This window comes from Dermochelys coriacea, chromosome 4, assembly GCF_009764565.3.
Source record: "Dermochelys coriacea isolate rDerCor1 chromosome 4, rDerCor1.pri.v4, whole genome shotgun sequence".
NCBI lineage: Eukaryota > Metazoa > Chordata > Testudines > Dermochelyidae > Dermochelys > Dermochelys coriacea.
The window spans coordinates 120,034,482-120,053,007 of NC_050071.1; the positions used below are offsets into that span (position 1 = coordinate 120,034,482).

Sequence of the window (18,526 nt, forward strand, 5' to 3'; positions counted from 1 at the left end):
CTGACCGGGAAACAGCTAGAGGGAAAAATATCAGACAGACAGTTGACACAAAGTTGATAAAGTGTTAAGAAAATTTTACTATCTGAGAATAAATACTATGATAAACAATATATATACACACACACACACACACACACACACACACACAGATCATGAAAGATCATATTTATTAATTCAAAAATCTGATTTAAAATAGATTTCTAAAATATATGTATTCTAATGTGCCTATTATTCTGCTTGCTATTTTTAACTATACTATTTATTACAGAATTTTTCTTAAAATGTGTAAAACTCTTGAAATTATATTTGTATATATTGTTTGTAATTCTAGAAAGTTGTTAATTAAAGGTGTTATTTTTGTGTACACATATTCAATCCTAAAGTTCAGATCATAACTGTCAGAGTAAAATGTCCATCTCAATAACTGAAAATATGCATAAGTAAAATCTGAAATATTTGGCAATAATTAGTGCAAATTAGGATGTAATTTTGGATTTCTATACCAATGTTTTCACACATACTTTTACAGTATAATTGTGCATTATATTTTTGCAATTAATGTTTAGAAGTTCAACAGGACTTATGACAGAGTAAATATATTTTCAGAACATGAAGATCTACAAAATATTCTGTATATCAGTGGTGATTCCTGTTGAGTCAAAACTAATTAGTCAATTTGATTAATGTTGACAAAATTTGTGATGCAGAGTCTGTGCCTTAAAATATATAGATGTTATTGCATACAAATCTCTATATATAATAGTACTACATTTAATTGAATTAGATAGGTCTACATGCATATGAACCATCTAATTTCTATATAGCTGCAGTAGCTTCATCTTCCCACATGATTTAAGTATCACATATTATTTTCAAGTGATTAATAGCTGATTTGTTCTAATTACAGCGTAATTCAGTTCATTGTGATTTAGCCACTTCTCCATTTTTGATTAATTTATAGCTTCTTACCTTTGTGTTTATAAGTCATTTCCTGGCAGCCAGAAAAATATAGGCACACCAGAGCACACAGACAGATAAAAAAAGAGAAATATAAGACAAGAAGTATGTACTCCATTGTGCTGGTCTGAAGAGTGAACACTTTCAGTTGTAATCACAAATACAGCCGATTTAATAAAGCTTACAAAGCAGAAATTAGTCTTCAGAGTCCCACAGTTTCAGTTATGGGCAATTTTGTTGATTTCAAAGCAATGACTCCAATTTTCATTTTATCATTGTAATTCCATTCTACAGAAAAAAGGCTTTCCAGGATTTAATGGTTCTGTCTCTGTCATATATTTCAAAAAACTGAAAAAAGCCCTGAACTAAAGTGAATCCTAAGCAGAAAAGAGACCTTTAAAATATTCTCATTACTTCAAGGAATCTGATGTCACATGCAATTATTAAGAAATTTCTATCAGCTCTGGCTGCTTTTTCTCATCGAAGAAAATCTAGGAGGTTGAGTGTGTGCGGTGATTATATTTCTTCTCTGGGTACCCTGCACTCAGATGTTATAAAGCTCCACCCCACGGTGCTCCTCTTTACCTCTTAGAGACCTGAGCTGGTTGCCAGCAATGTTCTAGAGATTCATACATCCCCTGACAATTAGAAAACTGCTCAGCAAAAGCTACAGTAGCAACAGTAACCTGGTGCAATCAGAGCTTTAGAAACGAGCAGAAGAAATATAGTTGGGAAAAACAGATAAGTCTTTGGTATTTCCAAAAGTGTGCCAGCTGAACTAAAACTTCTCACACATGAGAAGACTCTAAAGTCTACTGGACTAGGCAAGTAGACCAATTTTCCTATCAGATGTCTTAAGTACCACAATATGAATTGACAAAAATAAAACGAGTACTTGTGGCACCTTAGAGACTAACAAATTTATTTGAGCATAAGCTTTCGTGAGCTACAGCTCACTTAATCAGATATGTACTTTGTTCTAGCTAACAAGCAAAGCTGACTGCAGGCTATCAACATTAAAAAACAAACATGGAGGAGTTGTTGCTTCAGCACAACCTTTGCATGCTGAGAATTATGGAAGACAGATCTTAAAAGGTACCATCTCAGGGAAAAAGAACAATTGTTTGGATGCAGTACCTTCCCACTCATGAACATATCAGCACCTATTTATGAATTAACAGGTTACAAAATTAAATCTTCACTGCACAGCAATCCTTCCAACCAATCTAGAAAAGTTACATTTTTCAGTATTCTGGAGTCAGCACTAATCTATAAATGGTTAATTTAATCTCCCCAGTCTTTGTATTTAACAAATCTCTTTTTGCCCTTGGTCAAGGTTCTACTGATAGTGGCACAACTGAAGGTGCATGGGAGCCTGGTGCTTCACTCCACCTCTGGCTCCACCTCCAACATCCTAACCAGTGAAATGACCATCTGCTTCAGGCTCATTCATCTGGGTCACTATTCCCTTAGAAAAAAGAAAAGGAGTACTTGTGGCACCTTAGAGACTAAAATTTATTTAAGCATAAGCTTTCGTGAGCTAAAGCTCACTCTACTTACAGTGCTCAGGTGGCCCCTCTCTTAGACCTTTACCCTGGACATTCTTTTGGCTTCTCTAACTACTTCTTCCTACATCTTCCCCTGGTGCCTTTCATATAAGACCTTTCCATGGAAGCCCCTCACAGATTCTGTTCCAAGTCCTCTGGCCTGAGAACCTCTTCTAAAGTCTTTCTTCGCCCTGGTCTCTCTCAGACTGAAACAAAGCCAGCCCCTTTTGTGGCAGATACCACTTTCCAGCTTACATGCATCCGAACCTATTCACGTGGCCCTTCTCAGTAAGGTGCTCCCTCTAGTCAGGTGCTTCACTTGAGGTCTCCCCATTTCTCTTGTTCAGGGAAAGCCGGACATAGAAGGAAGAAGGTCCACACCCCCTCATAGGCTGTAGGTGATTATACTGAATGATTCTCAAAAGAGCCAGGCACAAATGCTTTATTTTCTCCAAGATAAATCTTAGTAAATTTCCACCAATGTCAAGCCCTCCCTAATCAACACAACCATCCTGATCATTACTTCTACTATTATACACTTATGTTATCATAGTCAGCTATGGATACAAATATCCAGTCCATCTGACAAACAAAGCCACAAACTAATTTCCACCAGTACTGAACACTTTCTGGGTTTCCACATTCACACTGTTCTAAACAACATCTTTGCTTTTATTGTCAGTGAACAGTGCTTGAAATCTAAGTAAGCTATGAACAGATTAAAGCGTCAGATGCTGTTCTGTCGATATTGACTTTTTTTTTAGCCCCCATTCTGAGACAAAATTGATTTTATCAGGGTGTTTGCATCTGACTTGTTGAGCTTGGGCCTGGAAGGCAATTTCAAATCAATCCAGTCTGCCTATGTTTATCTTAGCTTTGCTTATTTTTCTAAACTGTTGAAATAAAAATTTTGTGTGAGGTCCATTTTGCTTGCTTTGCTGTTGACCTGATTTCTGTTAATCTTGCTGGACTTGACTATTTAATTACCAATTCTAAAACATTCCAGATTTCTTGTCCTTGAACCCTGGGAATTGAGACAAAAGCATAGGCTGACAGCTAGTTACTGTCCTCAGATGTGTGCATAAAACACTCATTAAATTAATTTACTTCAGGACAAAGTTTTGGCTCTTAGTGAATTTCACAGGCAGCTTGTCATAGAGCTACATCAGATCTTTGAGACACGGCTGCCTTAAGTGGTAGTTGTGCTACTATGGTTCCCATTGACAGTGAGAGTTCTACTCAAGATACAACACCACAAGGAAAAACCACGGCAAATCTAATGTGTTTTTAAAAATCAGTTTAATCTAATCTGGAATGACAGACACTAAAATACATTAACCATAATTGTACGGTGGTTTCTCTGCATCACTATAGAGCAGAAAAATACATTTGTTTGGGTGCCTTAACTGCATTTCCAGAATTTGAGATTTTTGGATTACTTTTAGGGTTAATCCTAACTCTGAATTTCCTGAAATTATAATGCTTTTTTCTCTGATAATTACAACATCTCTGTATTACATTTTCCCTATATACTTTCAACCTTAACTCCATCAATGTAGGGTTTTTTTCTCTAGGAAGAGAGAGTGGAACAAAAATTATATACAAATGTTGATCTTGACCCTGCATCCTTCACTCAAATAATAGTATACAGAACATGGAAGATACAGTCTTCTGATATTACATGCTTCCTTCTAGTTACAACTTCACCCTTCATTACTTGAAGTCTGTCAGACAAAAGTAACCTAATCAAACACACCACAGGAGGCCTAGATTCTAAAAACTAGTCTGTGATCTAACCATAAAAGATTAATTTGAAGTACATGATCTCCCATTAACAACAGAAATGTGCAAATATTTACAAGGAAGTATTTACATTTTAAAAGCATAAATCAACGTTGCAATGCCACTTGTAGCTGGGGGGGGGAATTCAACCCTTGTTTTTTATTCCTTCCATAATCCAAAGCAATAATACTATCTATATAGAAATTGCAATGCAGACATGGGAAAGAGGGCTCCTTCAATAGTGTCTTTCCGCTTGATAATCACTTATTAGCATGTTCAGTTATTCCCTTATTCTTACTCTTTTTGACCTACCTACTAAGGCCAAACCATATCATAAACTGAGGGCCTAAAAACTCTGACTTCATGTCCATTTTTATGCAAGAAGCCTGGAAGGAAACTAGACTGTTTGCCAGGATTAGGCTTCTGAAGTTATTGTTGACAGCATTTAAGTTTCTTCGATGAATGCTGCACGCATGAAAAATAACCTACAGGTTATATGATAATATGGGCAGTTAGAACATTTGGAAACCTATTCTTGAGGACTTGAAGGCATCAAACCTTTAGGGCCTTTGGAGGTTCATTCTTTTATTTATGGGTTTTAAGTCAAGCTGGTGAAATTTTGTTCAATTTTTTTAAAATAAAAAGTGGACAATTTTTCAAAACCAAAAATGTTCACCCAAAATACTTGCTTATTTTGAAATTTTCCACTTTTTTAAATGAGAAAACAAAAAACATTGATTTTCAGTTATTAATTTCCTCCAATTTTTCCCTTTTCTCTCCATTTTTCAGTGGCAAAATGGAAAAAGGAACAAAGAGCGGGAAGGGAGTAGGGGGAAGGAGACAAAGCAGGAAAAACAAAAAGCATTTATATTTTTGCTTTTCCCCCACTTCAAAAAAATCAGAAAATTTAACTATTTACCAAAAAGCACACTTACCACTTTTTGACCAGCTCTACAGTGAGCTGAACAAGCATCTTTTCTCTCTTCCTTGGTTTATCCTTTCTCATGATATCTGCCTCCTTCCACACATCTGTTCCTTCAACACCCAGAATTCCTTCCCACACAAGAAGCACGAAGGAGCCAGCATCTCCGCCTCTAAAATCAGGTAGAGAATTTCCTGCTCCCCCAACCTAGTTCCCAGGAGCAGCGCTCACTTCACCCTTTTGTTTAGCTGGCTTTTCTTTGCGTCTCTATCTAGTGCAGCATGCCACACATCTCCCAGTGCCACCTGGCCTGCAAACTGGCAGAACAGTCAGAATTTATCATGGAAGACCAGACTTGGCCCATTCTCTCACCAGCTACAAACCTTGCCTTCCCTTCTCTTGCCACATTATCCCATGTAGACCCCCTAGGTACCACAGATACTGGCCACTCATCCAGGTGTTTAATACTTTAGGTGCAGCAAGTGTCCTAAGGGTTAAAATGTACTAAGTATGGGAAATGGAGCTAAATGCTGTTATTTCTCCTTGAACAATTTTCCTCCTCTTTTCATTACAGTACTCTGGTATTTACAATTCAATCTCTGATTTGCGTAGATAGCATGAAATAATATTCTGTATTGCATGTCTGTTAGTAGTTGTACCATTCTCCCTCATGAAGAGGGGATGGAGTCTGTAATCATAGCTATTGCTTGATACTTTATGTTTCCTCCTGATATAGTAGTTATATTCCTACTAAAACAATAGAGAAACCCCACTGATTTTTGTGCTCACGTAAGGCTCTGTATGGTGGGGCACAGATAATGAGAAAGCAGAATACTGAATAATTCCATCTTTTCCAGAACACCGACTCAGAATTGGAAGACACATTAGTCAGCAGCCGTTTATAAATGTTAATCAGCAAGACAATGGAAATGCTCCTAAATATCGATTTAAACATCCATAGTTGAGGCCCTTTTCTTCAGCACACACTGACTGGAGAGCAATTTTAAAAACACAAGCAGGAGACGGGGATATTGGAATCCTGTAGGTCAAGACATTTGTCTTCACTAGGTTTTCTAGTAATATTACACCTTCCCAAATCAGAGTTTATTCATCTCTCTTTTTCTACTCTAAAACATCAGCAAGGACAAGACATAATAGTTTATCTTATTTTGGCAAAAATATATTTTCAGGGACAATCATGTATAGCTACTGACAATTATGGTCACAAAACAAGTGATATAGTGTATAATGGGAATGCCATTCAGGATTTTGATGTCTTTACTGGACTGGATCTTTCTAAATTGTCATCCCATTCATGGGGAAAACAAGGAGTAGACACAAAAATTTCTTTGGCAACTGTGGGAAAAATTATTTAAAAGGTGAAATTGATAGGTTGTTGATGTGATAGGCAATGACCACTCAAATTGAAACTGATGATGGTTTTTTTTAAATTATGAACTGTGAATATGTTGAATTTATGGGGAAACTTTCAAAATCACCAGCTGGGAAAGGTCTAGCCAAGCATGCCCCATTAGGAGCTAATTTAACTAGTAATGTAAAAACATCTTCTAGGAAGTGAATGCAATGTTAAGAAACTACATAAACGATCATCATGTCCCCATTATGCCTCAGGCATTTAGGGCAGCGATGAAGCTCCTCCATTGCTGTCTGTTTCTGGCAAGTCTTTCAATGATTCTCCATCTGTGCCCCAGGTTTTTCAACTCGGCTTCCACAACTCTTTGTCATGTTGTTTTCAGGTGGCCTCATTTTCGCTTGCCTTCAGGTGTCCATCTTATTGCTACTCTGGTGATGGAATCAGTTTCCATCCAAAGCACATGGCCAATCCATCTCCAGAGCTTCCTGGTTGGAAGCTGGTGCTCATATCCTCTTGGCTGCACTGTGTCAATGGATCTTGGTTTCAGAAAGGTCTAGGCCAAAAGATACAGAGGATTTTTCTGAGGCAGGTTGTATGGAATGAAGACATTTTGGACATGTCATACTTTCTTATTACCCAGCATTCTGCGCTATAAAGTAATGTTGAAAGTACGCAGCTCTGATAAATTTTGAGTTTGGTTTTGACGTTGTATTTTGATGATTTCTGGACTGTAATTTAAGCTCCTGAAGGTGTTCCTAGCTTTACTGATTTTGTTCTGGATATCCTAGTTGATGGTGCTGTCCAAGTATGTGAATGTTTCTACATTGGTGAGAACATAATACTCTGTCTGTACTGGTGATGGTGAGGCAACATTAAAGGTCATGATATAAGTCTAATTGCAGTTGATTTTCAGTAAAATTTGCTGGCTGAATGCATTGAGTCAAGTTGTTTTTTCTTGTATACGGTGTTGGGTATGTGCTAGGACAGCGAGATCATCTGCAAAGTCCACGTCTTTAAGGGATGAGGAGGGTGTCCATTTAATGCCTCTTGTCATGTCTTCTGTTGTACACTGCATTACCCAGTCAATGGCAATGCTGAAAAGGACTGCAGACATGACACACCCCTGACATACTCCTGTTTTGAATTCAAAACTGAGCTCACTGTGATCAACACTGCACGTAAAGTTGAAATAGAAGCTTTTGGTGATGTTGATTATACAGAGAGGGATTCCATATGCCTGCAGAAAGTGCCACAGGCTGGTCCTGTGAATGCTATCAAAAGCCTTCTCAAAAGTCTATGAAGTTTATGTAGAGTTGTGGTTGCCATTCTAAGCATTGTTCTATTATGTTTTGTAGAGTGAAGATCTGGTCTGTGGATCCACACCCTTTCCAAAAACCAGCTTGCTCTTTCTGAAAATGCTATCTACTGCCTCTGATATATGCTTGATTATGGTCTTACACAATACTTTGCTTGGCAGAGATAAAAGTGTGATACTATGCCAATTATTACAATCACTGAGAGTTCAGTTCCTTTCTTTGCTATCTTCACTATAATGCCATTGGTCCACTCATCTGTCACTTTTTCCCTTTCCCAGACTGATGTAAATAGAGGAGCCAGGATAGATGCTGCTAACTCAGGATTTACCTTGGACAATTCTGCATCCAAGTTATTCTTGCAAGGAGATTTCCCATTTTTAAAGGATTTGATGGCTTGAATGATCTCTTCCCTTAGTTGGGGTGTCTGTGCTGATATCAAGATCTTCTTCTGCCTCCTGGATGTTTGCTTCCTCTTTAGGTGGCTTCTTGTTCAGCGATTCTTTGAAATGCTCTGTCCAGCGCATTTCTTGTTCTTTTTCTGTTGTTAGTAGAGGCCTTGTTTGTCCCTGATGAGAGTGTTTGTTGATGTCTGCCATTTACCACCGATAAGCCACGTCATTTTGTAGATGGTTTCTTGTTCATCACGAGCAGCTGCATCCTCTGTTTGTGTTCCCAGATTATCAATATACTGTTGTTTGTCCACTCTCACAAGGCATTTGATCTCCTGTGTGCCTTGCTATACTGCTTGCAGTATTTGTCCTTTAGCTTCTGGGATTTTGTATCAAACTTCAGGGCTCGTCTGGTTTCTATGGCGTCCCATGTGCTGGGTATAATCCACTTCTTCCTTCTTTTCTGCCTGTAGCCTAAGACAGGCTTCACTGCTCTGTTTATAAATTGCTGTTACTTTGTCCCACTTCTTGTTGATCTCCTCATCTGAATTCCTCTCCTCTTCATCAACGTCTGCAAGTGCCTGAAACCTGTTCTTTAACTGCAGAATGAAGGCTTTCTGTATTTCAGGGGACTTTAGTTTGTCACTCTTATAACATCTCTGTCCCTTGTTTGGTGGACCCACACTTCTCAGTTTTAGCTTGATGGAGGCTGTCACAAGGTGGCGGTCACTGCCAACATTGGCTCCCCTTCTCACTTTCACATCTGTCAGTGAGCATCACCATTTGCCATTGATCATCATATCATCAAACTGGTTCTTACCTCCGCCATTTGGAGAACAGGATGTCAGCTTATGAACTTCGAGATGTTGACTAAGTCATTCATATTGCAGAAATCAACAAGCCTCTCTCCGTTTTCATTCATGGTGCCACACTCGCATCTTCCCATTGCTCTGTTGTTTGTGTTGACCTTACTGACCTTTGCATTCAGGTTTCCCATGACGATAGTTAGGTTGTGGCATGGTATTCTCTCTTACTCTGCCTGTAATGTAAGGTGGAATTTGTCCTTTATTTCCTCATCACTGCCATTTGTCAGAGCATAGCACTGAATCAGGGTGATATTATTGTGTTTCCCTTTCAGTCTGGCTCTCATAAGTCTCCTGATGACGGTCTTCCATTCAAGCAGGGAATATTCCACTCCCTTCTTCAAAAGGATGGCAACACCCTCATGGTGTTGTTCATCATCCCTTCCAGAATATAGCAAAGTTTTTTCCCAAGGCTGTTGTTAATCTTCCTCTCCTATCCACCTGCTCTTGCTGACACCCAGTATGTGTAAGATATAGTGTCTCATCTCTGCTGTGACCTGAGCTAGCTTCCCTGTTTCATGCATTGTCTGTACATTCCAAAAAACAAGTTTGGTTTTTGTCTTGGTGTTGAGCACTTCAGTCTTCATGCCAGTGGCTTCCTTTTGGCTTTCATCACTGGCAGTCAGACAGGTCATTGATTCCTGAAGGCCATCACACACAGTAATGCTCGATTTCTCCATCACTGTTTCCGTAACGTATTTTTTTTTTATGGGACAGGTTTGTTAGCCCGGTGCCTAACCCCCAACCTGGAGGACCAGGGTGTCTGTTTTGTCTGGCCCCTCCCACACAGACCAATCTAGCCTGTTTGTACCTACCAGGAGCAAAAAGACCACACAGACTCTGAGGATCGTTAGAGCACGCAAGCTGTCATGCCACCACAAGGCATGGACATGAGAGGACATAAAACTATATAAAATTGATTCGTAATCACTCAATGTCCAAGTGAAACAGTCCAAAATAAAAAAAAAATCTCACTGTAATCTCTGCAAAAGTCAGTCGACAACTGTGCTATGACATGGTCAGAACACAAGTAGAACAACAGAGTTTTTGTTGGAATAATGAGGGCTAAGCCACACCAAACCTCATTTGCTTTCTGAGTCAAATTGTTCCAAATCTGATTTTGACCAGAGTAAACAGATGGCAGCACCCACAACATACTAGGCACATTCCAGATAGAGAAATAGACATTAGAGAAGGGGCTCACAGCCAGAGAGAGGGCAGGGAAAGGGTGCCATGTATAAGAAAAGTGGTCAAAGTGGTTTTATTATGTTTTGTTAATACACGATTATAGTAACACAGGATTTCTCCAATAATTAAAGTATTATAGAAGCTAGCACCCCACCTCTTTCCTTCATTACTGATATTCCTAGTATCACATAATATGGCTATCACCATCTCATTAAAAGGAAATTAAAGTAGTAAACTACATTTAATAAAAACAAGTATTTTATAATCCCAAAGACTACAGTTTAAAACAGTGTTAGGGCTCTTTATTGTACACTATTGAGCATATGATCAGACACAGAAATATTAATTTTATTTTTAAAGGGCTCCACTTTTATCTCTGCCACAGATGAACTTCCAAGGTGTTATGCCTAGCCTGAATGATACAGATCTGCTATAACCTCACCCTATATCATACTTTTACAAGGCTTATGGATTTCTTTGAAACTATTCTCTCTGTATAATACAAATGCAATATTATGAACACTGTTTAAAAATATTTCTAGCGAGACAGAACCAAAAATATATCCGAAGTCGTTCTTTCAGAACCTATACACTATAAAAGAGAAAGTAATAAAAAAGCACCACCATGAGGACATAATGAGTATGCCATCAAGAACACACTATAAATAAGGCTAGTATTTTGTCATGGATATTTTTAGTACAAGTCACAGACAGGTCATGGGCAATAATGAAAAATTAATGCAATCCCATGACCTGTCCCTGACTTTTACTAAAAATATCCATGACAAAATGGGAAGTCTGGGCATCTGCCAGTGGGCTGGGAGCTCCAGGGATCCCCTTGCCACCTGTGGTGGCTGGGAGTGGCGGGGGGTCCCACCTGCCGCCCGTGGTGGCCAGGATCTGCAGGGGGACTGCCAATGTCTGGGGCAGTGCCCCCGCAACTCCCTGCTTCTGTGGGTCTTTGGAAGTCACGGATTCTGGGACTTCCATGACTAAAGAGCAGCTTTAACTAAAAAGCAAGCGTTATTTCAATGTACAGCAGAACCACACTAATTCCCACTTCTGCTGACCTACAAATGTATGGCATGAATATACACACGCGCGCATGCGTTAGCAAGCAGCTTTTCAGTAAAGATTTTATAGTAGATTTCATTACTTAAAATAAATATATATCTATAAACTTAAAAATATATATTACTACGATACAACTACCATTAGACTTTGAATGTATACACTAAAACAAAATCTACCATTGTCTAAATAAATGAATACGTTTTGTTGTTTCATTTTTGCATTCCATACTGCACTCCAGTTCAAACTAGCTATGCTCCATTTTACTACTTATACATCAAATACTGTTCAAGTTAAATTTCTAAAGACAGAGGGCTACATTTTCAAATGTGACTAATAATTTGGGGCATCTAACTCATGACACCTTAAAAGAGCCTGATTTTTAGGAAGTGCTAAGCACCAGCCCGCAGAAAAATCAGATCCCTTTTAAAGTTGCCTGAAGTCATATTTGAAAATTTAGGCCATGGTGGCTACAAACTATTTAGATTTTCTTTTAAGGGGTATCGAGAGAGAGAGAGAGAGTGTGTGTGTGTGTGTGTGTGTGTGTGTGTGTGAAAACTTTGGCTAGGAACATGCACTTAGAGAGTGTTAATTATCACTAGTTAGAAATAATGGGTAAAATCATTCAACCGAGTTTTACCATTGACTTCAATGAAGCCCATATTTCGCCCAAAAAGTTTGTATGACATTTGCAAGATACAGAATAGCTGGTACACCAAACTCTCACCTTTGGAGGTTTCAAACTTTTCCTTTTTGGTTTTTTAGGGCGTAACAACCGTTCTCTTTCCTAGAGTAAAAGAAACGATTTTACTTCTTTAACACATATTTAGATTACACGTGACAAAAAGAAACATCATTAAATGTTTTCTTAAAGCATGAGCAAAGTTACAAACAGCATAAATACTTCTTGAAATATTTAAACAAGAACATTGCCTTGAATGTTTTTCCCTTGAACCTCAAGAACATTCAGCAATGTACTTCACAGGTTTATCTTGAAATTCGCAGGCAAAGGTTTGTAAAATACGGGGCACAGGTTTCTGACAGTTCTTTTTTCTCTGAATATTCTGGAAATATAGCAACACCCGTCGAGAGGCAAGAACGTGCCTGCCTTCTCAGGCTGACGATCAATAGCAAAGGCTAGCTCAGTTTTATTAGTCCTAAATCAGTCGGTCACATACATTCTGACACAGAACCACATATATGAAGATATTTTTTGTTTGCGGCTGCTTTTAAAAAAAAATAAAATAAAAAAGGAACACACAACGTAGGTTACTCAGTCTCCTAAGGGCAGAGGTGCTAAGAAGGTAAGGCACTGACTATTCACGCTTAGAGGACTCAGTTCTGAATACAAATTAGGAAGCTCAAGCACAAGTTCGTTATTTCTGATCCCAGTTACCTTGTGTCTTTTTTTTTAGCATCAGCTTTGAAGAAGATTGTAATAAATCTATGTTGTAAAATAAGAAGGTCACAAATATACTTAGGACTTTTAGGTCTTGCGATCATGCAGCCAAAGAATACTGACTTAACCTTCAGAGGGGGTAGCAGGAGAAGGTAACCGTAGGTAGAAAGAGACAAGAGGGAGGGAGGGAAGGAAAAGATAACGTGTAGGTCCTCCCTCCAAACTATTTTTTATCCTCTTTTACTCTGCTAACTCCCCACTCCCTTTACCCTAATTCCATTATCCTTTCCAGCTTTACTCTCACCTACCAATTTCTGTATCCTTCCCTGCAATTCTTCCAGTTTTAAAAGATTACAGTGATTTTAGGTTTCTAACTCTAATTGCTGCTAAAGCAGCTGTCTCTCATCTGCCGATATTGAACTACATCCTGCTGGAATACTCAATTCAGGGCTTCTTTTTAGTAATTCAATCCAGAAAGTGGAAGAATAATAAACTACCAATGCTTGTTTTGTAATGGTGAAGTAATTCATCTCTGCCAGCACACTGCTCCAGAGGAGAAAATTTGGGAATGTGCACAGTAATTCAGAATAATGATGGTAACTTAAATGGCACCTTCAAAGAATTCTACAAACTTTTATGGGAACCGCTTCATCTTCACCTAAATGTGCCAGCTTCTGTGGTGAAATGCAGCAGGTGTTTCATGTTGCACAGCAACACAACAGTTTAGAGTTGGAAGTGAAAAATACATCTGGTGGAATTTTAGGTGCAGTCACCCACATCAGAATCTGGCCAAGACACAAGATGTTACCTGCGTCCTGTCCTGCATACAGTATTGTAGGCATTTTGACCATGAGGGGTCAAGATGTCAGTTTCATGTCTTACTTCCCCAATACCACTAATGATGCAATGAAGAGCACCACTTGCTGATTCTTCAACATCATTTTCTGCAGTACCTTAGAAATCAACTTTTCAGGTATTCACCAGGCAAATCTGAGTTATGAGATCACCACTTGGTATGGCTGCAATAAGACCACAGATGCTCTAGGGAAACTCAAATTTACTACAAAGGGAATAACCAAAGTGCTGAAGAACTATTTTTCATGTCACTACACTGCCAGTTTTAACTATACTCAATCCAAATTAACTTGAATATTGCTCTCAGATGATAGGTTTGAATGTAGGTTTATGCATGTGTGTACTGAACATGTTTAGTATTACCACTGTGAGATCATCAATAACATGCTGCTGCTCTATGACTTGCAGTCTCAGGAATTCCATTTCTTGTTCCTCTCGTGTGCTACTGAGATCATTCAAGGAAGTGTGTCTCTTCAAAGTTGGCTGTGTGGATAACTTTTCTTTCTGCAAAAATCAAGTTTATTATTAACACAACCAATTCTTAAATGTCACTTTAAATACCTACAGAGTATATTCTGCATCTCACTTGGACATCTAAAACTAGGATGGAGAAAGCACTGGTGAATATACTCTAGAGAACAATCCTGAAGAGGGTCTTTACTATCTCTAGTTTATACAGGTCAAATTCAGCTCTGACACATGCATCCATGCAAAATCCCACCGTATGCCAAGGTGAATTTTAGCCCTCTATTTTATACCCTTTACACATTAAAGCCACAATGATCCTTATTCTTAATCAATTTTGTTTAATAAATTACAAAGCAAATAAAAATAAACACTCACATTTTAGAATTCTATCCACCACTAGCATATTGTATTTGACATTGACACTTTCACATGGCTTAGCTTCTGACACACCAGTATTTATCTGAGTAAGAGCCACACATTTGTTTTCAACTCTAAGCTACTAAGAGCAGCTGCTCTTACAAAGTAAACTCTGATATGTACGAGATAGTTACTTACCATTTCTGCATTTTCCCTTGTGAGAGTTTTAATTTTTTCTTCCATCCTCTGGATACACTGCAACATGTCCTCATTCTTTTTGGTCATCCTCTTGTTTTTCTCTACAAGGGGCTTCAGCTGACCTTCTGTCTCCCGAGAACGTTTCAGCTGCAAAGGGGGAGGTACCCCAAAATGTCAGTTAATCATAATCTGGGCTACAATGACCTGAAAGGAGGAGAAACACTTGGCTTTTCACTCCCCCTTTATTTCTCATTCATTCATTCATAAACAATATTCTTCTGCTTACACACCACAGCTGAACTATACCATATGCATCTAAAAACGTATAGCCTTAGCTTGTTACCAAAGTGAAACTAACATGGCAGTCAATGCAGGTTTGAGTTAAAAAAAAAAAAAAATCAATGGCAAGGATACAGCACTCACTATTAACACAACTGAAAATGCCCTCACTGCTAAGTCCAGTCTTTGCCGTTATACATCGTATTTTGTTCTTGGGAAGCACAGAGATTTCACATGGTTTATAAAAGTGCTCTCTTGATAAACTGTAAATCTTATTATGCATGTGCTTCCAGTGAGTTATTAGCCCTTTTCCTAGAGAACAAAATATGATAGTTACCTTTCACTCATTTAACTATTCTTTATTAGAAATATACCACGCTCTCTTATTTTAAGGAAATTATACCTAATGTGTAATTAGCACAACTAGGGAGTCAGCCAGAGGGCACAGATTCAATCTCAGGATTCTGCTGACATTTTCAGCTGCTCAGTTTTGTTCCCCTGGTTTTATGATGTCAGACAATCATCTCAAGTAAATTACTGGCCTTTCCCCAATTTGTGGTATTCAGTATTTTACTAGTTTTATCTCCATAATCCTCGGACTGTTCTGTTTCCCTATTTTTATCATCAAAAAGTCTTTAATATGCACTGGACTTTAACTGCAACTTCAGTAAGAAGCAGCAGCAGAAGACAAGGAATGCATCAGTGCTATGCTCCAATATATATTCTTTTAGAATATGTATGATAAGAAATGGCTATTTATTGTAACTGTGGTTCTTCTAGAAGTAGGTGTGCACATGTCCAGTGTGCCAGAGCCATAGACTTTTGCCTAGCAGTACCAGTAGAGGGACAGTGCTCGCACCTCATGGCTGTGGCCCCTCCTCTGGCTAGATGAGGCACTGCCCCAATCCCCCCTCAGTTCCTTTGCACTGAAGTCCATGAGAGTAGACTCCGATACAGAGGAGAGAGTGAGTGGGTCATGGAATACATGTCTGCATCACATCTTAAAGAACCACAGTTACAGTAAGTAACCATTTCTTCTTCGAGTAGATACAGAGATGTTTTCCATTTAGGTGATTCACAAGCAGTACCCCAATCCAGGGGCTCGGAGTCTACTGGAACAGGGATTGCAGGACTGCCCTTAAAAGGCCTGGGTCCACATCTCTCTGTAACCACCCTTCAGTAACCAGTCGTTGAGATATGAGAAGATATGGATTCTTTTCTTCCTGAGATACGTCACGATCACCACTATGCATTTGGAGAAGACTTGGGGGGGGCGCGGCAGAAGAGAGAACAAATGGGAGAACCATGAACTGAAAGTGGCATTCTACCACAAAACAAAGAAACTTCCTGTGACTCAGCAGAATTGCCACATGAAAGTAGGCACCTGAAGGTCCAGAGCAGTGAACCAGTCATTCTGAGACAGTGCTGGGAGGATAGCCAAAAGAGTGATCATGCGAAATCTCAGGTACTTGATGAATTTGTTGAGGCCATGAAGGTCAAGAATGGGTCTCATCCGGCTTTGGATTTTGGTATCAGAAAGTACTGGGAGAAGAAGCTGGGGCCCCAGTGTTCCTGCAGGAGTTCCTCCACCACTTCCAATGTTAGCACAGAGCTGACCTGTTCGACGAGCAGTGTCTTGTGAGAAGGGTCCCTGAAGAGAGATGTGGTGGATAGGTGAGAAGGGGTGCAGAGAAAAACTGGACTGGACTACTAGGCTCCAGCTGTCGGAAGTAATCAAATCCCAAGCATTGTAAAAACAGGCCAGCCTGTTCCCAAAGGGATGGGAGGATAAAGAGCACCGAGTAATGACTGGACCAGTGCTCCGGACTAAGGAGTCAAAATGGGTGCTTAGCAGTCCTGAGCCCGACTGCTTTCTCTTGGGGGATTTATCCCTCTTTGTAGAGTAGTCTCACTGATTCAGGGGGAAAGGTTGAGCAAAAGGAATGCTGCAGGCAGTATTGCTGCTGTGCCCCATAATGGCATCTTTGCACAGAAGGCAGGTACACTCCCAAGGCATCAAGGTAGCTGTGGAATCCTTAAAGAAATGCAAAGTATCATCAGTCTTGTCCAAGAACAAGACACGGTTGGTCAAAGGGCAAGCCTTCAATGGCTTGTGGGACGTCCAAAGTGAGCCCACAGATTTGAAACTAGGAAGCCCTCCTCACAGTTACCACTAGGGCCATCACCCTGGTCTGGGTATCCACAAAGTCAGGGGTGGACTTCAGGGTCATTTTGCTGCAAAACAACCTTCCACAACGAATGCCTGAAATTCCTCATGCTAGGCGTCAGGGCTGACAACTGGTCCTCAAATTTAGACATGGCTGACCAATTGAGGAAGTTATACTTGGACAGCAAAGCTTGTTGATTCACAATCCTCATCTGAAGGAACAAGGAGGTATAGATCTTTCTGTCCAGAAAGTCCAACTGCTTGGATTCTCTGTCCTTGGGGGTAGATTTGAACCTATCCTGCTGGGCCCTGTCATTTACAGCCATTACAACCAGGGAATTCGAGGCTGAGTGGAAATAGAACCCTTCAAATTCCTGCATAGGAACAAAATAGTGCTTTTCCAGGCATTTAACCACTGGTGGTACTGAGGCGGTGGACTCATGCCAGCTCAAGGAGTGCATCCTTAATTAGGAGGGTCACTCTCCCAGGGACAGCAGGCTGCAAAATTTCTAGCAATTTGAGTGTGTTCTCCTGAAGAAACTCCACGTGGATGCCAAGGGATGAGACTATGTGGCATAAAAGATCCTGGTACACTTTAAAGTCCTCTAGAGTAGAAGGGGAGGGTGAATCAGGCAGCCTGGCATCATCCTGCAACAAAGATGAAGGTCTTGGCTGGGCCACAACTGGCTCTTGCTCCCAGGAAGAAGTACCCTGGTGGCTCTGCAGGGAGGAAGACCACCAATGCTTGGGCTTGCAGCTGATCCTCAGTCACCCCCGTCAGTCTGGCGGGTAACTTTGGCTTAGATCAGAATGAGGAGCAGGATCTCTGCAACCAAGTAGTATCCCACTGAGTACAAGACCACCACTGATATGGGTAGAACATTGGTGGCCAGTAGGGGCCGGGTCAGGGACCTCTGCCCATCCATGGGGCACGTGCCAACCCTGGTCCATATTGATCCACTAGCCCTTGGAGCTTATCAGGTGATGCAAAGTCGAAAGATGATGACTCTGACTTGGATTCATAAGAACCCTGGGATCTTGGGGGCAAGGGCAGAGTGATGCCCGAGGGAGCCAATAGGCAGTCCAATTCATCTGATGTCCAGAATGAGGCAGGAATTGGTGCCCCCCCGATGAAGGAAGTACCGTTGGTACTGAGCATGCTGGTGCTACAGGCAGCTGCAGTCTCGGTGCAAACAGCGATACCAAAGCATCCAAGTGTGTCGATGTCAAGGGTGGCGAATGCCACCGTGGGAGCCTCTGTGGCATCAAATGCAGCGGGGCTGGAGAGGGTCCTGGTGCCAAGGTCCCCCATACCAATTCCAGGAGTGTCTGGACGTGGTGCCAACACGCATGACTCTGCTTCCATTGCAGTCAATGAGAGTTTTACCATTAA

The 18,526-nt window shown here is 40.1% G+C and overlaps 1 protein-coding gene across 15 annotated transcripts in view; it reads right to left on the reverse strand.

Moving 5' to 3' along the window:
• JAKMIP1 (janus kinase and microtubule interacting protein 1) overlaps positions 1-18,526 on the reverse strand; it is a 381,847-nt gene that overhangs the window by 192,900 nt on the left and 170,421 nt on the right. For all 15 annotated transcript variants that reach the window (XM_038400934.2, XM_038400923.2, XM_038400933.2 and 12 more), the window contains 3 exons: positions 14,688-14,834; positions 14,028-14,168; positions 12,138-12,197 (listed from right to left, as the gene is read on the reverse strand). In XM_038400934.2, the coding sequence (XP_038256862.1) occupies positions 12,138-12,197; positions 14,028-14,168; positions 14,688-14,834 (348 nt within the window). The remainder of the gene's footprint in view (positions 1-12,137; positions 12,198-14,027; positions 14,169-14,687; positions 14,835-18,526) is intronic.